The following is a 24,360-nucleotide window of genomic DNA, read 5'->3' on the forward strand; positions in this document are numbered from 1 at the left end:
TATTCCGACACTCTTGTCTGAAGATCAGTCTTCGAAATTAGCCTCGGCAATAAAAATGTCAAGGCCACACGAGCGCTTGTAAGGACCACAAGAATACAAAAATAACCCTAATTTTCTTAGACCACACCAGACTAGGAGGTTGATTCAACCTTACTATTGCTTGATGTTTTTATTTGGGTTACTTTCTACTTCGCCGGTGCTTAGACACGTGCCCAGCTGGGAGAATTGAATCTTTTATAGAAATATCACCCTATTTGCATTGATTCAACGCCAGTAGACGTCAAATTATTGTAAGCGTTTACTCCTTATCGCGCTTCGCCTTCTGTTATCTCGTCCAGCTGTATCAGAAACAATCGCGCCGCTTTCACAACGAACCACACAACATCAACAGACGTCGAATACATGTAAGATTGAGCTTTGTTAATTGCGGTTTGTGATAGATGTCTGGTTGCGTAACAACAAAAGGTGCAATTTTATGCGCTGACAATGCTCATGTGAACTATAAAAAAAAGTTTGCAACCTTATAAATATATACTGGCTTAATTGTTACGCAAAAGTTATTCTTTCATCGAATGCTTGTTCTTTACCAGTGTCATTGCCAATATAAATCATGGTAAAGGAAGATACAGTTAAAAAGTGGAATTTACCTGCTATAGGTTATGAAACAGAGGGGACAGAAGGAAAAGTTAGTGTAGTATTTCGCAAAATTTGTAAAGAATTTTATGACGGAAACAAATCGGAATTAGAAAAGCTACAGGGCCCAGTTAAAAAAGTAGTACAAAATTGGATGAATGGTACTTCGGCAGTAAAGAAAAGTACCGGTAATGCTTCCGATCATATGACATCGCGCGTTCATGAACGGGCAGTTTTGCGTCTTCAAGCTTAAGCTTCAAGCGTCTTAAGTAATGACGTCGTCGTCGTCATTTCTTATTGGGCATTGTTGTTACGCAATACAACCGGTCGGGAAAATTACATCGATTTGTGCTGACTCGAACGTTGAATCAACCCAAAATTAACATACTTCGCTAATGTGGTGATCGTGCGTCTCGGAATTGGCAGATGACCACACTAATGCGTTCAATTTCGATGATTTTTACCGATACCCTTCTATCTAGGTAACGTCAGGCTTGATAGAACCGCCATCAGTTAATCCGGATCTTCGCCTAATCCGGATGGAAGGATTAACCGAGTTCTACTGTATAAAGATTGGGAGCTGGTATACAAGTCCCCACCCCTCTGGTAACTCATGACAAAGAGGAATGGACCATAAACAAGTGGATTGAAGTGTGTGAACAGTAAAGCAAAGGTAAATTAGTTTCACCCTATATGTTTGGTTGAGTCCTGTCTTTGTCATGAGTTACCAAGGGGGGGGGGGGGGGACTTATATACCAGCTCCAAAAATTGCCACAACAAACCAGTTCTTGACTTTATTTAGGTAGGTTACTGTATTTATTATCTTTTTGATTTTATGAACAAAAAATTGTCAACAAGATCAAGTAGTACTGGTTCAATTATTGGGGTGATTTTAAGCACAGCTCTTCATTAGTGGTACTCACTGAGTGGAATTATTCACAAACTAGTAACTACACCAGTCACCAAGTGGGAACTTCAATCTTGGTGAAAGGACCTGCTTAAATGGTTCAGTGTGCAAACTACCCTACCCAGTTTAAGCTTCCAAAAAGCTTACTCTGCAAAGAATAAAACTTCTAAAAATCAATATAAGGTTGAATGAATAAAAACAAAAATATTGCATTGTTTGACATTTGAATAACCAAATGCAGCATTGCACTCCTTGCGCGAACCGCGTAGGTTTACCTCAGTGGTGCCAGACGTTTTTAAATTTTTCAGCAAAATTGCGCTGAAAATTAGACCAAAAGTAAATCTGGTTGGTTTGGTTTTGAATTTTTATTCTATGACTGATAAAACCTTGATAGGTTATTCCTGATAGTTTCGCATACTTGTAGGTGCCGCTGAATGGAGAGCAATCATTATAATGCGTTGCTCAAGCGCACACCACGATAGTCGAACCAGCGCTGTTTGATCTTGAAGCTTCTTCCAAGTTTTTCGTTCACGAAGTCACGCTTTTAACCCTTTCCTTCCCGAATTATTTTCCCGTGGCGGGAAAATTTTTCTAAAGCTCTCATGGGGGTAGTAATAACTTCAAAAAAAAAAAAATGAAAAAAATTTTTTTTGTTTGTTTATTTTATTTAGTGTTGCCGAACGGCAACGCTGGGAAGGAAAGGGTTAACCAACTGAGTTATCGTGGCGGGCAGGGTTGCCAGATTGGCCTTTTTACGGCCAAATGTCAGAAATTTGGCCTTTTTGAAAAGTGTTTGGCTGGACAATTTTTGTTTGGCCGCTTGGCCTTTTTTTGGCCTTTTTTAGTTTTCCGATTGGCATTTGTTTGGTCTTTTTTTCTTTTGGTTTTCATAGTTCTTTTGGTTATCCCTAGCAACAGTGAAAAATTTTGGTGTAGCGTTTTTTTACATCACGCCCATTTCAAAGACCTTGCTAGCTATGCTTTAACATGTCTCTGCATCCCTGTCAGTAATGCAGTAGTAGAGAGGATTTTTTTATTACTTACTGCAGTGAAAATAAACACGAAACAAAATGCAGACTGAGCTTTTGGAAACGATTTTGCGAATACAAACGGACAGGCTGCTGAATGGAAAATGTTGCATAAACTTTGATGGCAGTGCCATAATGATAAGGCGTTTCACATCTGATATTGTTTATGGTGAAACTAGCAGTAACGAAATGGCAGAGGCGCTAGCTTTCCTATAATAAGGAGTGTTCATTGTGGAAAGATGTTGGACATAAATGCAATTGATTTCTTTGATTTTGCAGTGTTGGGTGTTTAATGTAGCCTACAAGTAATTATATTGGGTATAAATATTGTATATATATACTATTTCATATTGCATTAAGTGATATGCCAATATTAACTCCTTCTCACTAGTCACCTAGGTCTCACTGGTGGACGTTAATGGCTTTTTAGTCTACAGGATGACGCTTAGCCTAATGTTGTATGCATATTTCAGTTGTATTGTAATTGTTTCCATACCTATCTGTTTGTATTTTATGGATTGCATTTTTTCAGGAATTTTACTAAGCGATTCATCTTTAACAGATAACATGTAGAACAATAGAAACTGGGTAAATATAGGTGCAACCTAATTCGTACCATGAACAATTCGTACCGTCAGTTCGTACCTTGAAAAGATCGAGAGAAAAAATTAAAAAAAGTCGAAGTCGCTGATTGCAGTTTCGGCAAACATTTTAAAAGGGTTAGGGTATCGGAGTATCTATCACTATCAGTAGCCTATCCACAAACAAACTGAGAAGATCGATAGAAAAAAATAGAACATCGCTGATCGCAGTTTCCGTTTTTCCGCAGTTTCCGCAAACATTTTAAAATTTCTGGTAGGCTAATGATCGTAAGAGATTGCTGAAGTCACTGATCGCAGTTTCCGCAAATATTTTAAAAGGGTTAGGGTTGATCGGAGTTTCCGCAAGCATTTTAAAAGGGATAGGGTTAGGTTGTTTCCGCAAACAAACAAGCTGAAAAGATTGAGAGAAAAAATAGAACAAAGCCGAAGTCGCTGATCGCAGTTTCCGCTTTTCCGCAATCATTTTTAATTTTCCGGTAATGATCCTAAGAGTTTGCCGAAGTCGCTGATCGCAGTTTGTGCAAAACATTTTAAAAGGGTTAGGGTTGATCGGAGTTTCCGCAAACATTTTAAAATTTCTGGTGATGATCCTAAGAGTTTTTGTTTGTTTGCGGAAAATTTTAAAATGTTTGTGGAAACTGCGATCAGCGACTTCGGCTTTTTTTTAATTTTTTCTCTCGATCTTTTCAAGGTACGAACTGACGGTACGAATTGTTTATGGTACGAATTAGGTTGCATCCGGTAAATATTATCTAATTTGTTGTTGAAAGTAAGTGCAAAAACACCACTGATTTCAACAAAGAGAACAAAACCTCAGGTTTGGCCTTTTTTTCTATAGTTTGGCCTTTTTTGGGGATGCATTTGGCCTTTTTTGTTTTATCAATCTGGCAACCCTGGTGGCGGGCCGCGGACACTACTACAAACAATCCTTAGGGCCTAGTAGAAACAAAAAGTTTACGAATAGAAATTATGTTCATTCTATAAAGATATATGTAGGACTGTGCTTTCTACATATCCGAAAAGCCTTTTTAAGCAATACTGAAAAGGAGAATCATCAGAAGCAGGGCCATTAAGAATAGGCTATAATTTGGGCCCGGTGGGTACCAATGAGATACTCGAGTCCCATATTAAGACATAAAGGGTGGTAGTTGATACGGTACCTCGTTAAACATGTGGTTCTTTTTAAAACTGCAGAAAGTTGTGTAGTGCAGCTTGTGTTGCATACGGTACCGTATTATATATAGGCCTATAATACAGTCAGCTACGGAAGACAGTTAGCAAATGCCGGTACCGAAGCAAATGTAATGTAAACCATATAATATTTAAAAGACTTGTTTGAAAAGACAGTTGAAAGCTAGGTTACCAGTAAACTGTTTTTTTAATGAGGCCTTTGCTTTGCAGTAGACTAGGTGTAAAGTAAGTATGATATAATATACGAGTAGTTGAATTAACACGTAATTGTGAGTATTCAGTTAATATTCATGCCTCATGGTAATAGCAGAGCCATAGCACAATGCAGGTTATCATAATTAGGTTTATTAAATTACTATCGTTGCCAATTGTAATTTTATTGCGAATGTGCATGTGCTAACCATAGGCTGCAAGCCTGCAATGTACATTACAACTGATACAATCCTACCAACTGTTTATAATTCTAGTTAAACTTAAAAACAGAGCTTTAGAGCTGGAGCTTTGCATTTTCAAAAGGAGTTGGAGCCGGAGCTGTGTGTAAAATTCAGGTGGAGCTGAAGCCAGTTTTTGATAAACAGCTCCAGCTCCAACTAATTTCATTAGATGCTATTATTATTAGCTGATTTCATATACTGTAATTTAACAGCAACCCATCACAAAATTAGCAATTGTTGGCTGGTATTTTAATTTATTCAAATTGGCTATTTTTACCCACTTGTTGCCATGGTTGCTTTTGACAGGTGTTGCCAGAGTTAGGATTAGCTTTTCTCAAATTAGGGCAGAATTCCTTATCAGCATCTTAATTATTGGATAGGCTAATCTGTTAGTAAGGCTTTAAATTAAAGGTAATCAAGGGCGACTATTAATGAAGTGGTATATATATTATTCGACAAAATACTGTAATTGAGCTTATGTTTATTGAAATTCAATTATCTGATTATTCCAACTCTAGTGCCAGTTTTTTGTTTTATTATGCTTGTAGCCTACTATATTATTCTCACAACAGATAAAACAAAATCTTTTTGTCTAGTAAACCAATTGTTGTCTCCAATCAAAAACTTAGATTAGAACATTTAACGTAGATTAAAACTTAGATTAGAACAACTTTCTCACCATAGAAATGAAATTGAAAAAGTCCACAGAGCTTAGTTTAATAGAATACTACCATATATTTGAACTGATGCCTATTGCCTACTGGCTACTTTTGGTTTCATTGTTCCAACAGCTATCTTAATTCTCGATTAGACTTGCTATTGGATGGTGATATTTTTAGCTTCTGCATGAAAAATGAAAACTAAAAATTATAAAAGCAACCATGTTTTTGAGATTTTGTCCAAATTGAACAGGTACAGTACTCGCAGTTCATGTTTTTTTTTTCATTGGAAGGATGTTGTATTTTAGTTCTAACAAAGATGTCAAGTCAATTTGTGTGTACTGGTGATGGTACTTTACTTGAGTATGATGTCATGTGCTAAAGTTAGAGAACTGTTTTGTGAAGCGTAAGTTCGTGCATGCACCATAAACACACCCACTTGGGGTCTGCTACTATTCGGTGAGTCCGATTCGGTGAGTCCGATTCGGTGAGTCTGATTCGGTGAGTTCCTAACCTCTAACCCCTAACTCCTAACCCCTAACCCTAAAACGGCAATGATAATTAGGCCACGGTACCCAATAATTAAAAAAAAAAATTGAAAAAATCCCCCGTTAAGGGATCGGACTCACCGAATCGGACTCACCGAAACGGACTCACCGAAACGGGCCATTCCGCCCACTTGGCACCAATAAGAGGTAATTGGCGATAAGTAAAAAATACACATTGATAAAATTCTTGTACAAATCAGCATTACGGTATTAATTTTCAGTGATGTACGCGCATACAAAAAATATTGACGCCGTCAGCGTAAACGCAAACGTTCGAAAAAACATACGCCGTATGCGTCAATGCAACTTGTAAAAAAAAGTTGGCGGCGTCAACGTCAGCGCATACACTAGCGTAAACTAATTTTGTTTGCTAGGTTCCAAACATTCACACGGTATAAACCACTCGAAACAAACAAGTTTTATTTTGAATTTCCACGAAGAAACACAAGCATCTGAAAGTGTTCATCTGACATTTTGCTGTGTTTTAGTTCCAATTTGTTTTTGCCCATTTAAAACATTTTTTCAACTGCAGCGCTGGAAGGTATTGGCGTGTTGTAGAGAAAAAAAATACATTAAAAAGTATGCGTTGACGCTATGTGCTAAAAAACCGTGAAAACTTTACGGCGTTGCCTCAAGCGCAAACTATCCAAAAAAATGTGGCCGCAAGCGTTGGCGCAAACAAAAAGTCTACGCCGCATACTTGCGGCGTAGAATTTGCGGCGTATACGTACATCTCTGTTAATTTTGCATAGCATCCAAACCTACTCGGTAACAGGGAAAATACAGTGCATAGGATCGGTAAACCCCTTAAATTAGGCTATTAAATAACATTAAGTTAAACAATTGAATTTTATTAGGCTACTCACAATTGAAAAAGCATGAAAAACAAGTTTCATTCGTATGAAGCAGAAAGTTTGTCAGCAAAATGGAGCCTGGAGCCAATTTCTTATCAAATTGTCAAGTGTTCGGAGGCCTGTTACTTTTTTGGAAGGGGAATACATATTCCACTACACTGTAGAGTAGATGAGTGCCAACCCACACGTGTGATGAGTATATGATTTTGCTCCCCAGATTGTTCCAGCGAGGCATCTCAAAAGTCCATTTGCAGATATTTTTTGCTCTTTACTAATTTATAAATTTTATTTTGTCTTTGAAATTGGATCAACTTTGTTAAAATAGGTCAATTAAAACAACTGAGAAAAAAGCAAAAACCCATCGACTAAAGCAACCCTTTTTAACACCTCTAGTCATATATGTTCAATAGCTAAAGAAAGCAGTGATATATATATAACTATATTTTCTTTTAGTGAAAGAAAGTCGTGCAAGGATTATTGTGATGTCATCTTGACTGCTGGTTCACAAGATTTTTCTACCCACAAATGCATTCTTGGAATATTTTCTACATTTTATCATAAAATGTTCACATCAGAAGTAAGTATTCAGTTTTCTTGGTTGGTCAGGCTAGTGTGCTTCATTAGCCCATCTATATAATAGTTTGGCTTCACAAGTTGTCTAGCTTTTGTTCAGTGGCATATGACAGGCTTCTAAGCTCCTTTGTTTTTTCAGAGAGCAATCATGGCCGACCAGAGCTCTTTCCCGGTGGCCGATTTCTGGTGCCCGAGAGCCAAAATAAAAACTCATTAAAAAGTTGTGTTTTTTAAAATTCGTTAATTATATACTATTTTGTTTTTATGTTAATTTAGGTAACAACGCAAACAAGTTCATGAAACATAATTGCAGTTGTATTTAAGTGTTCTGCTTCCAAGCAGTTAGCCTTGTTGCAATACTTTAATCAGCAATATTTCTTATCAGCATGTGAAAGACTTTGCCTTGTCTTGTTTATGACAAGGTTGCAAATGAAGAGAAAAAAGTTTCTAGAACAAACGCAAGTGGAGAAAAAAGTTTTAAATACCGGTACCAATGGAGTTGGGAAATGTTGGCTTGTGAAAGCCGGCGACTAAACATGGATTTCTGGCACAGTTGTTTCAATGGCCGGTTAACGACTTCAGATGGCCCCCGGGAACTCAGAGGCCTGTTACTGTTACAGTGGTCATTTTTTGGGTGTTCAAATTTTTTAGGACGTTTCAAACACATACTGGTACTTGATTTGCACAGTAACTTTTTATATGACCGTGTGCCACTGCTTTTGTTACCAGAAGAGCTGGAGACCCAAATTGCAAATTTGTAATGACAATAGTTCACAGTTCGCTTTTGTAGACCACTGCTTTGGTTCAATGGACAGTGCAAATGTTCTGATTGTAGCTTTGCTATGACACTGTTGTTGCCAGTAGACCAGTCCAGGTGTTGCAAGACATAAAGCTATCCTTGTAGTAGGCCTATGTTGTTGACCTGTGTATAGCTTTAAGTGAACACTGAACTATTAGTATATATATCATATACTTTCAATATTATTTTTATTTTTTAATAAGCAAGCTATAAAATATAATGTAATATTTTTTTGCTAAAATATTCCCAATCAATCTTTTGAAACTGTAAGTATAATGTCATTTCAAAGCTTTCTTTTTCAAACCAGCTTATTTTGTGTCAAATATTTGCCCTTCTGAGAAACGCCAATGTTTGTTAATATGAATACAGATGCGAGAAAGATATGAAAACAGAGCATCTGTTCAAGGTGTTGATGAAAAGACAATGGAGATTGTACTTAACTTCATATACACTTGTGATGTAACAATAACAAGTGAAAATGTATATGCAGTACTGGAAGCAGCCAACTACATGGATATTCCTTGTAAGATAAAAACTACCAGTTTTGCTGTGTTATGGTATGATTGGTATCTTTGTTAGAATAAGCTACTCAATTATGGTATGACTTGTCTTGGACTGAGGAAAAAATTTTAGCTGCTTTATCTCGGTGTTGTTACTCCCAGAAGTTTAAATGATTGAAGATTTGAATTAAGTGGACATGAAGGCAAGAAAGCCAATTGCTGTGTTCACCTTCAGGTATGCCTTTAATTGTCTTGCTGAAGATACAGCCACATGCTCTTCAGCGTTGTCAAACCTGTGCCCTTTCAAACGTTGAGCCTTGGCTATGCAGCTGACAATTCTTGTCTAATACCATATTATGAAATATTTGCTCTTAGGAAAGCTTGTCAATTCAACGAAACTGTGTTTGTATAATTAAAGTTGCAACAGGCATGTCACTTTGTGCAATGTGCAATTGTGCATGCTTGAAAGAACTTAAAGTTTTCATCATTGAAATCTAAAACATTGTTGATGACCATTGGCGTAATTTTTTGTAAAAATTTGTCGAAATTAGGGGTGCTCTAAGTTATTACATGAAAATTGTCAATATAGGCTAATCAATTGAAAACTTGACCGATGGAAAATGTTAAAACAAATAACTCAATCTAATAGTAAATTTAACCATGTTTAGCCTACGTCATAAAACGTCGAATCAACATAAAAGAAGATAATTTTGTCGTATGTGTAATCGAATAGACTGCAGCGGTATGTCGAACGATCAGATAGAAATGAAAACAAGTTTTACATGCAAGGCAAAAGTGATCTTACATTGAATATTGAAATATATTCGACTTTAATTTGTTCACGTCTGCCTTATAAGGGTCTGCTACTATTCGGTGAGTCTGATTCGGTGAGTTCCTAACCTCTAACCCTAAAACGGCAATGATAATTAGGCCACGGTACCCAATAATTAAAAAAAAAAATTGAAAAAATCCCCCGTTAAGGGATCGGACTCACCGAATCGGGCCATTCCGGCCTTATAATGCGGCTTGCTATAAATTAATCACATCCAAATTTGTTTCTGCGTGTCGTTGTCTTGGAAACAAACTCCGTGACAAGTTCTTCCATGTTTAATTTCTCCGCCAATTCGCGATGACTACCTATAACGGCCAAATTGTTCAGTCGTTGTTGCGTTTGAGTGCTGCGAAGGTAGGTCTTCAAGCGTCGTAATAACGAAAAGGAACGTTCGGCTTCACAGGAAGAAGTCGGCATAACAATGTAAGTTACCAAAGCTGCATATATATTTGGCATTATATCGACCATTGACGGCTGTGCAATGAATTTCTGACGTAGCGTATTCACTGTCACAACATCACCGTCACGTTTGCAACAAGCGAACCACTGTTTGCGTTCACGCAGCAAATCCTTGCGTTCCCAATCACCATCATAAAATTGGCTTACTTTCGTAACATCGGCTTCTTTCATTGTGGGATTCTCTAGCAGCTCTCGTAGCAAGTCTGCCATTTTCTTCGAGCCAGACAAATTGTTTTCTCTCGAACGGCACTTTTTGATGCAGTGCGCGTGTTTGTGCTTAATTGTTACGCAATAGTACAATCATGTCTGCCCTTGATATGTGTGGCGCTGCGTGCCACACACAAATGTAAAACACTGAAAATATTGCGCTTTGGTGAAACGACTTTCAAGAAAGAAAAAAAAAACGTTATTTAGCAATACAAGTTTCCATTTGAATCGGTGTATTTTGTATGCAAACCAGGGCCCAGGGGTGCTCTCGCATTTATGTTGTTACCTCAGATTTTCATTTTGGGGTGCTCAAGCACCCTTCGCACCCCTGAAATGACGCCTATGTTGATGACTGTTATGTAATTAAATGTTATCAAACTTCTAACAATGGAATGTGAATAATAACTTTGCTTAGCTTCTGTAAATTGCCTTGTATTATGTAAAGTGTATTTTTTCTGTGGTATTGTTACTGATTACCCAACAAACATGGCTCCTGATGTACCGTATATACTCGAGTATAGGTCGTTCTCCTGTATAAGTCGAACCCCTACTTTTGGGGAGCAAGTCTTTTAGGCGCAGACAGTTAGGCGCCGGTCAAATAGGCGCGCACACTGTGGCGCCCGTTCATTTAGGTGCTATTCCTAATAAAGTCTGCAGATTGTATCAGCTTGGCAGGTAGGGCAATGCTTTTCACACAAAATGTTATATTGAACAGAAAAACATGTTGTTTTGTTAATGCGCGACTACGCGTGCATTTATTTGTGTTAGTGTTGGCTTGAGTCAGTGAAGCTACTTTATCCGGCAATGCTTTTCACACAAAATGTTGTATAGAACAGAAAAATATAGCCTATTGTTTTTTAATGCGTGTGTTTGGCATTTATTTGTTGTTTGTCCAGGTTTGCGTCGGCGACAGCTTTATCAAGAAATTATTCAAGTTTCCGAACATGACTGAGTTCACTTTTAGCTAAGTCAAATAGCCTAATAACTACACTAAACATCAGTAAAAAATATACTTTAGCTTATATTCAAGCGGGTGGTAGGCTTGAGTGAAGAGTAACTTAGTTTTCCGTCAAAACCCCGACTAGGTTTTGCCAAAGCTGAGCTGTTACTATCTGCAGATTTTACTAGGAATAACACCTAAATGAACGGGCGTCACAGTGCTCCGCACCTAAATATCCGGACGCCACAGTGTGCGCGCCTATTTGACCGGCGCCTAACTGTCTGCGCCTAAAAGACGTGGACCCTACTTTTGAGCTGAAGATCGGTGATATTTCCTTCTCCCGTGTATAAGTCGAATAGCTTATTCCCGACACTACCATTCGATGGTTCATCTAAGTATTGGCATTGATATAGGGTGAAGACGTTTCAAAGTAAAGCTTAGAGCAGCGCTTCCCAACCGGTGGGTCGCGACCCATTGGTGGGTCGCAAAGTATTTCTAAATGTTACTGAATGTTAAAACTTTCTCAAAAATACCGACATTACTATGGATCTCACAAGCCGCAGTTTGGTCTTGAACAATACTGCGCCTTCACCATCGCTACTCTTATTTTCACTTTACATTTGTTGACTTTCCATTTTCATGAATTGTGCACCCTGTTTTCTATTAGATCGGGAAATTGTTGCATTATCATTACGTAACAAGTATGCAACAATGTAACAATTAGATATGCTGTGTCGCATTAACTATTTCAGTACGTACGCCAGTAGTAAAGATGCCATAATAAAGATGGTATATCTCATTGTGGGTCGCACAATAAAACTTGCATTAAAAATGGGTCGCGAACTGAAAAAGGTTGAGAAGCACTGGCTTAGAGTAACTTAACGCTGCTGGAATAGTCACGTAACACTATTCATGGCAAATAAGTAAACCAGCTAAATTAGACGTGCTATTTTCAACGAGGTCTTCCCGTTGTGAGATCAATTATGATTCAACAGAACGCATTGTTTTGTTATCAGACGCACGAGAATCGAAATCCGCTCATTAACACATGAATATTAGCACTTGGCCTTCCTGTATAAAACCGAAAGAAATTTATTCAGAAGAGAACGTTAGAACATGGAGAAAGCTCTCATTGAAATGGATGCTGAAGTCAAAATGTGCCGATCGAGGGAAATGCTGTTCACATCCTGAACTTGAGAAGGTTATTTTCAAATTTGTCAATCAAACCAGTCAAAACGGGCACACTGGCACAGTGTCTCCAGAGGACAGATACGACTTTTAGCTTTGAAGAAAGCAGCGGCAGCGGATATGAATATCACGTTCAAAGCAAGCGCCGGCACCGACGCCATTTCACAATCCGTAATCTACGTTGGCGATGAATTTGCCGCAGCAAAAATGCGTTAATTTTGAAGGCTGCCGAGCTAGAGACAACAGCTTATCCCGTGTATAAGTCGAACCTGTCTTTTTAAGGTGAAAATTACGACCTATAGGATTGGCCTACTCGAGTACCGGTACATACAATACAGTAGTGTTGCTATCATGAGGTGATTCATGATGAAGCAACCAAGTTTATTCTTTCTTTTTTTATGACTATATACGATCTAAATTGAGTGCAGTAGCATGTTATATATTGATTTCATTTGTATTGTTTGTTTTTTATCTGTACTTTACCAATGATAAGATAAGTAATCATTTCAACCTTCGATCACTATGCATTAGGCCTAATACCTTTGTCCTTTATTTATTTATTATTTATTTATTTTTTTATTTTTTTATTTATTTTATTTATTCTTTATTTGTTTAGATCTCAAGCAATTTTGTGTGGAATTTCTTCTTGATGAATTGGATACAACAAACTGTTTATCTCTTTTGGCGCATGCAAAGCTCTATAACCTTGATGACCTCACCCAAAAAGCAAATATTCATATTGCACAGAATTTTGAAGCCATTGTCCAAGAAAGAGAGTTCAAGGAATTGCAATTTGATGACTTTTTTAAAATAATGCAAATGAAAGAAAAACAGGTTAGAATTAGATTTAATGTATATATTTTCTATATCACCATTTTTTGCGTTTTATCACGTTTCAAGACGAAGATTAGAATATTGTTTCATGTTCTGTTAAAGGGGACCTGAAATGAAAATTTTTTTATTGATTCTTTGGTGTTTAAGTATTATCTTTTTCGAAAAATTTTTTTGATAAACTTTTTTGTTTGGCAAATATAACGAAAAGAAAATTACCCACCGGATGGCGCTATGTGCCTTATGACGTAGTTGGTTGTTCACTCAGTTGGTAGCTTCATACATTAACACTGGAAGCGTTGCACAAGTCGTAATCTTTAAAGATATCTGAAATCAGAAAAGGATTTTTGTTTGAACCAAAAAGACAGCGCCTTGACAGAGATGGCTGTGATTCGGATTCGAGCTCCGACAGCAGTCGGATGGAGAATTTAAAATAATGAAGGTGTGGAAATTGTGCCATCATGCCAACAATGAAGGAAAATGAATGTTGCCAGGAGATTGACGCCGTGGTAGTCAAAACGGAAATAGCCCGCCAATGCATAAACCAGGTCGGCAGCTTTGAAAAGATATGCCTGGATACAGAAGTCTTAGAAGCAATTATGGCTGCACTGAAGGATGTGGTGGGCGAGGATCTCCAAGATCTAATCTCAAACAGGTCAGTTTAGATAGTTGTAAAATATTATCCAAACTTTGCCATTTTTTAAACCCAAATGGTGAACTTTGTTCTTATATATGCGACGCGTGTTACACATAGCCTATGATAATGTAAAAAATCCAGAGACCAGAGTTAGCCTAGCCTACCACTGTACAGTACATGTACCCTTGCCTGGGTCTCAAATCCCAAGGTTTCCATTCTTACCCTATGTTCTAAAGTTCTAGCCTAGGGCTTTTCTACATTGTGATTTACTGATAATGTTGCAATGAAAAAAAATGATGATTTTACACTTCTCGGTAAATCACATTTTCTTTTACAGGTTGTGCAGATATGTTGCTTATCGCAGCTTCAACTTCTCGATATATGGAAAATTGGGTCGAAAGAGACGTAAAGTAATTCCTGCCTGTGCAGTCCTTGCAATCCGCAACAGATTTCCTGAAGAAGATGGCTAGTACGAAGGATACAAAGAAGCCATTGATGACCACTTGCCTGATGACTTTTAATGAAAATGAAAGTTATCTTGCTGTTTGTTGTATTATTAATAAAAATTCTTTTGTAAATACAGTTTCCACCTCTCCAGTGTTTTGCTTGGGACAGTAGGCTATTTATATTCAAACTGTTGAAAGGAATTTACACCAGTCTTGTTTGACAAGAAAATAATAGTTGAAAGATTGAAATATCCTTTCATTCGTGATGAATTCACTATGAAACATTACATGATTTACATATCGGCTATTTTTCCACTCTTAATGCTATGGTTACAATCAGGTGTTGCCAGAGTTAGGATTAAAGTTAGGAAGGGTTAAGTGTAGGGTTAGAGTTAGGAATAAGATTAGGGCTTTTATCTTTGCCCAGGACTAAAAAAAAATTCCAAAATAAAAGGGTTTGTTTTCAACAGCTTTAAACTTTTCTCAAATTAGGGCAGAATTCCTTATCTGGCAACACTATTGAGGCTATTATTACACTATATAGTGTAAATATAGCCACAGCCGATTAGGCCACCACAAATAGGGACAGCCTAGGCCAAATTTGGAAAGATGTAATGTTTTTTTAAGAGTACGATGCCCTGTGGTGTATCACAGCAGGACATAACTTTTCCAGCAACTTTTCGATTTTCATCACAACTTTGCTATTCCACCGCTGACTTTGTTATTTGTTGTGCTCAATTCAAGTCAATGGAGATTCTAAATAGTTGTATATCACTTTGCAATTTGCATCCGGCCGGCAGCTGTTAATCTCGCAGCAATCCGGCCCTCAGAGAAAAAAGTTTGGTGACCCCTGTCGTAACCATTCCTAACTTTAATCCTAACTCTGGCAACACCTGATTGTAACTATGGCATTAAGTGTGAAAAATAGCCACTTCCAATTGAGTAGGCTATATGGTGAGGTTTATTTGTTTATAGTTTATTTGTATACAAACTAGTGGTTCTGAATTCTGCCTGAACAACCAATTACGTCATCAAAGATTTTGACCAATCAGAATCCTTTAAATCAATATCTCTTTTATTAGATTTTTGAGCTAATGACAAACCCCAAAAAAATGTTATTGTTACAAATCGCTTTTTCTCATAAAGATCTATGAATACAAAAAGCTATATATTTTCGTTGCAGTGCACCTTTAAGAACAACTGTAAAGTTGTAGAAAGTTGGTTATAAATTAACAAAAGTAAAATGATATAACAACTAAATGCTTACACCACCTCTGACTTTCTGCCAAGAAAGTCAGTGGCAGTGGACTTCACCGTTTCATACACTAAGCCACTGTTGGATGCTACATAACCAATCCATGACAAACGCTTAAAAACTTGAACATATCGGGTTTCAAGCAAAATGGAACCCACCTTTTTGATTGCTTTACAAGAGCTACAGGTGCTACATAAATGTATATCGTATTTAAAGTTGATTTTGGTAAAGACAGAGTGAACTGAACTGTTCACCAGGCATTTGATAAATAAAGTGACTTGCATTCTTCTGGTGACTATAGGCTACTAGGTTACCTTTTGATGTTAAGGATGATACCTAGCTTTTATTACCAACACTACTGTTGATTTTGGTGTTACACTTCCAGCAAATAAACGATTAATCACATATTCTGAACAACAGCTATCTTACGACTTCGACAGATATCCGAAAACATCCGACAGCTCATTCATACTTTTTGTAATCATCCAGAATCTTAAATGACTCTAAAATAACATTGGAGTTTCTTTCTATTGAAATCTATCCTATTTTTCTATCATCTATCCCAATCATATTTCAGGTTTCCACACAAGAGTGTATTTTTCACACGGTCATTGGTTGGGTAAAGCATGACGTCCCATCACGTGAAAAGCACCTCAATCATCTTTTCAATGAGCTTGACCTTGAAAGCCTGTCGGTGGACTTCCTGCAAAATGTAGTTGGCAAAGAGGTAATGTCCTGGGTTGTGACCACAGCTGTCGAGATTGGGTGGCGAGGCAGGTTAAATGTGGTGATGCTACTGCTCTAGCTTTCTAGTGTATGCCACAGTTAAATAACTTCTTTGCTGACAAGTCATAACTTTGCCATTTTGTGGCTTCCATTTTAAGTTGCTATTACATGTGTCCAGTTTGGTGTATCGCGGTTCATTATATGAATTGGGCATACGCCTGGTTGTTGATGATTTAAAGATGTGGGCTAATACTATACAGTAAATGATAACAGAAAGCGGTGGCAGATGACCAACTCTAGATCGTGATGAGTAGAGACTGAGAATGTGCCTGGCCAGACGCCGTCCTACCCTGACATCCGGGAAATGAGATGTGAAACAAAAAGAAGAAGACAAGGAAGCCAATTTTTCTGTCCATTTTCAAATGTCTCATAAAAGGTCTTGCCAAGGCACAGGCCGTGCTTGCATTAGCCGTGGAACGAAGGTCCTTTTGAATGCCAGTCACATATTACCACTTTACGATATCACAGCGGGTTTATCATAGTGAATGACCAGTGACCACGTCCAATCGCTATTTTTAAAATGTTTTGCTATTTCACTTCTGGATGTCCAATAAAGCGAAGAAATCATTCATGCCTGATGAAAATGTTAGGATGTTTAGTGTAAAGCCACAGTAGTTGTAATTTAATATCTATCTTTGCTAAAAATGCTAATGTGATTTTGAAACAAACTTTAAAACACTATCATGGAGTTATTTTATGGGTCCAATCAATAATTTTTAAAAATTATAGTGAGATTTTAAGAATTTTTCAAAGTGCCTGTTTGCAATCTTGTGTATTGTTACTGCAGGAACTGATTATGAATTCTCATGAATGCACAAAGATGCTGTTTCAGTCAATCCTTTCCCGCTACAAAACAGAGCAACAAGGTAAAATAGACTGACACTTCATTGGGTGTTTTTGCAAAGGTCGCCGCATTTCAAAATAAACTGGTTTTGTGTCTTGCTGATTCTTACCTTCAAATCTCGAGCCCAAGTTGCAGAAGATCAGGGGTTTGCAAAGGTTCCCCAACATTGACTTGTGGTCGTTGTCTTTTACATAACTCGTCAGTTCTTGACTCTGATTTTTTAAGATTATGATTCTGTACAACAAAAAATGTAAAAGATGTAATCATCAAAATGACAATGTAATTTAAGGTTTTCCACAAAACTGCTTGTTTCAGTAAACTTCACCAGCTGACATGATGTTGACGTTGTACTTTAAAAATAAAGCAAGTCAACTACTAAGTTCTATGTGGTGGCTGCAGGCAAACATTTGTTTGTTCACATCAAGTGCCCGGTTTTTGTGCGCTCCTTGCAAAACATGCCCTTCAACAAAGCTTATCAATATGTGAATGACTTGACGAGATTACCAATTTACAGTTACAGATTCACAACGTTAGTATTTGAAATTGGAAAAGCAAAATACTCTTTGGATTGAACAGTTTATTACAGTAGAAAATTTATACTGTACAACAATAATCGTTCCAGAATTTTACCGATGTATTTTCTGTTTTAGAACCTCCCGTTGCATTTCTGGCGTTCGCAAAGAAAGTGGCATTGAAATTTGACGTCACAAAGAAGGAAGTGACGTCAATGCCGGTAACGCTTCTGATTTATTGACTCTTGAAGTTTTCGTTTCTTGACTCGAGGAATTTTCTATTTGCCTAATTGTATATTACATAAGACTTATTCCTTATTTGATTTGATATCAATCGAGTTTGGAGATTCGTGCTGTGGTGGACGTTGTCGCTGAAGGTTTGCAATCTTTATTAATCTTCATTAGGGCATACAACCTTTATTAAAATAAAAATTGCAGACCTTCAGTGACAATGTTTGTCGTGGCATGGGTCTTTGAACGTGATGACCTCAAATCCACTTTTTTAACTTGGGCCACTTTAGAATCGGCTGTCTCAATCGCGTCAGTTACAATGAATACAGAACACAGCAAGAATCACAGTTACGATAAAATGGAGATAACTCAAACGCTTTTTGTTTCAACTATTTATCCACACTTTGCTTTGTTCAACATTGCTGCTCTAAAATCAACTTCAACTGATTGTTACACAGTGGTGCGGGAACTATTTTTCTCTAGGGGGGCTGAAGCTGCCGTAGTTTAGTCAGCTTCTTGGGGGCTTTAACATGTAACGACGTTACTTGTTAAGTAACTTTTAGATTTACCAATCAATAACAATTTCACAAATTGCATTGCTTTGAGTTGCAGTAAATTGAAATACGGAAAAAATCGGTTAATTGTCTATTCTGTTTGCTAGACGTTTGATTACGATTATCCGATTGATGCGTTTTATCAATTTGCTCAAGAAAAAAAAAGGTTTGTTGTGAATGGCCGTTATTGCTGGGAATGCGTAGTACAGCACTTGTCTGTGGTTTGCACGGTTACAAAGCCCGAAATTTGTGTTCTGCTCTATAAATAATCAATTAAGTTTGGTCATAACTTTTTTTGTTTTACCAACTCGCAACCTGTAAAGAGAAATAAGTGCAGTGTTTGTATGTCATCTCTATCTTCCACTACTCTTGGAGAGTAATTTGCAAATCAAATTATCACCGAAAGACTGAGCTACAGTTTGTTCACCCTTTCCATGCTAAGTTCTTTATTTCAGGACCCTGTTTACGACCACAGCAATGGTTCTGTTGTTTCTCATAACAAGAAGGTCTATCTCGTAAGCGGATGTGATAATGTTGTAGAGATGATGGATTTGGATCATGAACCTTTAAGCTGGGAGCTCGGTCCTGCGCCAACTGCTGATAGAAATGGATCGGCTTCTGCTGTTTATGGTGGTGAGATCATCATCCAAATTGTTTTACCAAATTGATCATCATCCCAATTACATACCATCTTACTCCGTTTACCCTGGCAAATTGTTCAATAGTCTCTTTCATATTAAGCGTATTCATCAGATCTTCAGTCCTTTTTTACTTCTGGTTTTTACTCCACACATTGCTCTTACCATTGCCCTTTTCGTTTTTCTCAGAATAGCCAATTTACGTTAATTTTTGTAGCCAGTTCATGTAGTTTTCAATTGCATGTGCATTTATGCAGGGAGATTTTAAATTCTAAGTTGGTTTTTGTTATGAACACAACCAAAGGAAACTTGCTAATTTTACTATAACCTTTAGCTCGTGAAAAAATGAGAGCCAGGTTTTGTTATTTTCAAGGCTGGATTTAAACGTATCAAACATCTTTTTATATACTGCACACGACAAAACACAGGCCGGACAATATCTTGGATTCTTGGTACGACCTTTTTTATGCACTTGCTACTAATAAATCTTTAATTAACCTTTTTCAACTTTGCAGTTTTCTGAACATAGTTTTTTTTTTTTTTTGCTAGATTCCATCTTTACTGTCGGAGGTCACTTTGCTACGAAAGCGGGGGAACGTTATGACGTTGCAAACAAGACTTGGGACAAGATTCCTGACCTCAACGAAGGGCGTTGGCAGCCTGCCCTGGCCGCCACAGGAGGTATGTGGCAGGATTTTCTGTTTTCCAATTTTTTTTTTTTTGATGAACTTGAAAAAAAAAAATTTAACTCCGCCTCCGGAATACCTCATGTACACAAGCACAGTAGTGCGAATGAGGAAGTCTCTGTCTTGCTGAGTTGAACCAAGAGAAAATACATGCATGTAAGCTTGCTTTATATGTCGACATCAATCAATCAATCATCAATCATTTTATTTTTTGTCATTAACGCGTCCGGGACGAAAAAGATACTAACTACAAAAATCGATATAAACCTACCAGCACGTTAACGAACGGGAAAAGGTGGCAAAACCTTGAAAGGTTTAAAACGTGCCTGAATGAAAAATTATGTAGTAGGCTATATATCAGTAGTTAGCACGGCCACAAAACCCAAAAAACAGATAGCAAAAAATAAAACAAAAACAGAGAGAAGCACACATGTAGTAATGAATGACAGCCAATCATACATTCTAACCCAATTAGCCAAACATCATTCTAACCCAATTCACAAAAGTGGCCTTTTTATCGTTTGAATGTCGCCAACGTTGCACAAAAATCAATTTTCGCTGGGAACCGTATTCCTAAAACAATAGGTTGCGTTCTTCGATGGATGGTCCTATTTTTCACGCACAACACTGACTTTATCACGCACAATACTGACTTTATCACGCACAATACTGACTTTATCACGCACAATACTGACTTTATCACGCACAATACTGACTTTATCACGCACAATACTGACTTTATCACGCACAACACTGACTTTACCACGCACAATACTGACTATCACGCACAACACTGACTTTACCACGCACAATACTGACTTTATCACGCACAATACTGACTTTATCACGCACAACACTGACTTTAACACGCACAATACTGACTTTATCACGCACAATACTGACTTTATCACGCACAATACTGACTTTATCACGCACAACACTGACTTTAACACGCACAATACTGACTTTACCACGCACAATACTGACTTTATCACGCACAACACTGACTTTATTACGCACAACACTGACTTTATCACGCACAATACTGACTTTATCACGCACAATACTGACTTTATCACGCACAACACTGACTTTAACACGCACAATACTGACTTTATCACGCACAATACTGACTTTATCACGCACAATACTGACTTTATCACGCACAACACTGACTTTACCACGCACAATACTGACTTTATCATGCACAATACTGACTTTATCACGCACAACACTGACTTTACCACGCACAACACTGACTTTACCACGCACAATACTGACTTTATCACGCACAATACTGACTTTATCACGCACAATACTGACTTTATCACGCACAATACTGACTTTATCACGCACAATACTGACTTTATCACGCACAACACTGGAATAAAGCGTTGAACACAGTCTATGTTTTTCAGGCTTTTTGTTTGCTCTTGGTGGTTTTGATTTCATTAAACTGAAGGACACAGCAGAATGCTTTGAAGTGGAGGAGAGATATCGTTGGGAGAAAATGTCTTCGATGAAATGCGCAAGATACAAATTTTCAGCTGTCGTTCTCGACTATAAACTGTACGCAATAGGTGAGATTGCTGGAACGATGTAAGCGTCTTGAATTTAGCATATCGTAGCGGTTTGTCCAAAATGCTACTGTAAGTTTCATCTGTGAACAACCAAACTTCACTTGCCCCATAAATTCTCTACCCATGTTGGTCAATGTGGTCACTTGTATTTCTAAAGATCGTATTTTGAACCGTGCTTAAAGTGCTGTCTATGCCATAATGTCGGTGACAATTTGCAACTCAAACCCGGTAACGTAAAGCTATAGAGAGTCGGTGGTATGCTGGGCACTTGGTGTTGTGCTAGCAGATAGAAAGAACGCCACATAGTCCACAATGTTTGCCTTTGTGACAGCGTTTCCTTTTCACAAGTTTTAGCTACTTCAAACGGTTGTTGACAACTTCGTGGTCAGAAGTGCGGTGCTGCTGCCCATATTAACCGAAACAACGTAATCCGCCCCTTTATTCTTCCCACAGTTCACTGCCAATATGCGTCATTGTCGAGTTGGCTCATCGCGTATGATTGCTTTAGACACAAGTTAACCGTATTTTATTGTTGCAAGGAGGGTACAGCACCAAAGACCTTGACACTGTGGAATGCTATGATTTGCTCAAGAGAAAGTGGCACAATGTTGCCAATTTGAACGTGTCTAGAAGTTCTCATGGAGCGTGCGTATTAAATGGAAAGATTTACGTGGCTGGAGGGTGGGTACTGTTGTCAAACTTTGACGTTTCAAAGATGCTCGATTTTTAAATTAATTCTATGATTCATCATCATAATTTAACCGACATGTCGTGATTTAATTCCAACCCCAACGTTACGAAGCGTTGGTTTCGTTCCGTGCAATCTATTAGAGCTATGAAGAGGGAAATTTTTACCCTGATTAGAGGAACGTTAGTTTCAGTGGATGATAGTGAAATGTGATTTTTCATAAAGCGGATCATTTTTTACTATTTCATTGACTACATGCACATTTTAAATTAAGAGCTACTCATGTGTGCATTTGTTTTCTGTTACTTAAACGTTCAGACATGATCTTTACCATTATTCTCCAAAGCCATATGGACTTCCATCTTTACACTGCCGTCAGGATGATTCTTAAATCGTCTTTTTTGCTACAAATCGACTAACGACAAAGTTGTTCCAGAAAAACGGAAATCGTGGAAGCATATGATCCGGCGGAAGACAAGTGGGAGATCGTTGGCACAGTCCCAGCTTTAAAAAACGTCGAGTTTATCGTGGCCATCTAAGCAGCTCGTCACCGATGAATAGACTTGGATTTTACATTCCTTTACGAAAATCAATTTCGCCTTCAAGTTGCATGCATGTTCAATCAGGTGCTAAACTCATGTTCAGCAAACGTTTCGAAAACTAGTGTATATTGTCTTCATCTTGGGTGCTATAAATTTATAGCACTGAAGATGAAGACAGTATAGTTTTCAAAACGTTTGCTGAACATGAGTTTAGTATCTACATTCTACATTTTAGACCCTTTGTGTTTTGATTAGATCAATCAGATGAATTATGTAAATGTGACACCATTCGATTCTTTTGCAGCCTGCTCGTTGGACTTGCCTCACAGGTGCTTGGCGTCAAAGGGCCAACCCCACAAACGGCCAAATAAGGTCGGTGGTGCTGCGACCTTCCCGAAATCCTGCTGGCCATTTAGCCAGGATGTTTCTAATGTTTTCTCCTTTTCTTCGATGAAATAAAAGGAATAAAATTGCTGGAGTGATTTCTTAAGGTTCGCTTAATTGTTTTAACGTTCCCCTCAAAAGAGATGATTTATCCTTTCCATTGGCATTGATTTGTTGTAGAACTTTTATTACCAATCAATAGCAGCTTGTTTATCAGTTACTTTTATTAAGCGTTGATAAATACCTGTGCCATATGATGTGTTTTAATTTTTGTGAATTCTGTTCACTTGTGCAAATATGCAACCCCCATAGCTTTTTGTAATTTGTCGCTTCTTCAACATCTGCAAATTCTTGTATGTGGGTCAAGTTAAGTGGATTCTAGTTGAGTTTTAAGTTGCCTTATATCGAATGTCTCGGTGCTTGTGATTCATGTGCGACATTACCATTTTTTTCAATCCAGTCTCTTTCGTATCGCTTTGTATCAGTATCACATGGAGTGGAAAACTGCATTGTCATCTTGTAATAACACAGTGTCGACTGTCGCGCCATTTCCTACCGGTAGATGATTTATATTTCATTGATTTTTTTCTTCATCATTTCCACCTGTTATTTTTTGCTTGCACTTTTTAAGCTTGTATTATCTCTTTTTTCAAGAATCAGCGTTTATTCCTGTAACTCTTAATCATTTTTGCTTTCTGCCCTTGTAGCTTCCCGAGTGCCAATTTACATGTCCTGTTCCGCAGTCATTTTTTTGTGTGGTTCTTTAAATATTATTTTTTGCTTGTGGTGAAGACCTGTAAAGTGAAGCCTGCGACAATGCTATGCCAATTCAACAAAAATCGTCTGAGCCTTGTTAGTCGAGTAGCCTACTACTTGCTTTACGTGCATGAAAAAAGTACATTTTTGTAAAACTGTATTAAGTTAATTGTACCTATCGAATGAAATGTTTTTATTAAATAGTAATTTCAAATGCCTTTTCTCTTTTACTAATACTACTGTAGAAATGATTTTCAGTATTTTACTCAGTATTTCTGCTTTGAAGATGTAGCAAGTATTACAATAAACAATTCATTATCGTTTATCACTGTTTAATAGATTGTGAGTTGGGGTGCTTCAGAAGTTGTGTGAGGGATATACATTCCGTTTGCATAACGAAACAATTGAGGATATTTAAACTCGAGTGCCTACTACGATTTTGTTTTGAAGTTATTTAAAGCGATAAATAGTTTGCTTTCTCCAGTAACTTGATGTTTTTAACGGCACTGAAATGAAGTTTTTGTATTTGGCTACAGTATTGAATTGACACATCTCGCGGAAAGTCTGCTCCAACAGTCGAATTAAAAAATGGACTAAATCCTGGAACATGTTGATCTGCTATGTCAAGAAGTGAGC

At 37.6% G+C, this 24,360-nt stretch overlaps 1 protein-coding gene across 2 annotated transcripts; it reads left to right on the forward strand.

Annotated features, from left to right (window-relative positions):
* Positions 1-5,584: 5,584 nt before the first annotated feature.
* On the forward strand, positions 5,585-24,043 carry LOC145782268 (kelch-like protein 23). 2 transcript variants are annotated; one of them, XM_082594054.1, is made up of 12 exons: positions 5,585-5,707; positions 7,310-7,433; positions 8,598-8,751; positions 12,971-13,188; positions 16,101-16,250; positions 17,097-17,175; positions 17,804-17,886; positions 18,906-19,083; positions 19,638-19,769; positions 21,193-21,354; positions 21,894-22,035; positions 22,479-24,043. In XM_082594054.1, the coding sequence occupies exons 1-12, from the start codon at positions 5,649-5,651 to the stop codon at positions 22,579-22,581; spliced, it is 1,584 nt and encodes a 527-aa protein (XP_082450180.1). In that variant the 5' UTR covers positions 5,585-5,648; the 3' UTR covers positions 22,582-24,043. The 2 variants fall into 2 exon arrangements, with proteins under 2 accessions (XP_082450180.1, XP_082450181.1); XM_082594055.1 differs by having other exon boundaries at positions 18,906-19,080.
* The last annotated feature ends 317 nt before the right edge of the window (positions 24,044-24,360 follow it).

The sequence above is a fragment of the Aplidium turbinatum genome, chromosome 13 (genome assembly GCF_918807975.1).
Source record: "Aplidium turbinatum chromosome 13, kaAplTurb1.1, whole genome shotgun sequence".
Taxonomy (NCBI): domain Eukaryota; kingdom Metazoa; phylum Chordata; class Ascidiacea; order Aplousobranchia; family Polyclinidae; genus Aplidium; species Aplidium turbinatum.

What these genes read in the sequence shown, in the direction of transcription:
- LOC145782268 (XM_082594054.1), top strand. Translation starts at nt 5,649, where the DNA reads ATGAAAACTAAAAATTATAAAAGCAACCATGTTTTTGAGATTTTGTCC. An exon ending in CTACAAAACAGAGCAACAAG is followed by an intron (nt 17,176 to 17,803) that starts GTAAAATAGACT and finishes TTTCTGTTTTAG; the next exon opens with AACCTCCCGTTGCATTTCTG. An exon ending in AAGATTTACGTGGCTGGAGG is followed by an intron (nt 22,036 to 22,478) that starts GTGGGTACTGTT and finishes AAGTTGTTCCAG; the next exon opens with AAAAACGGAAATCGTGGAAG.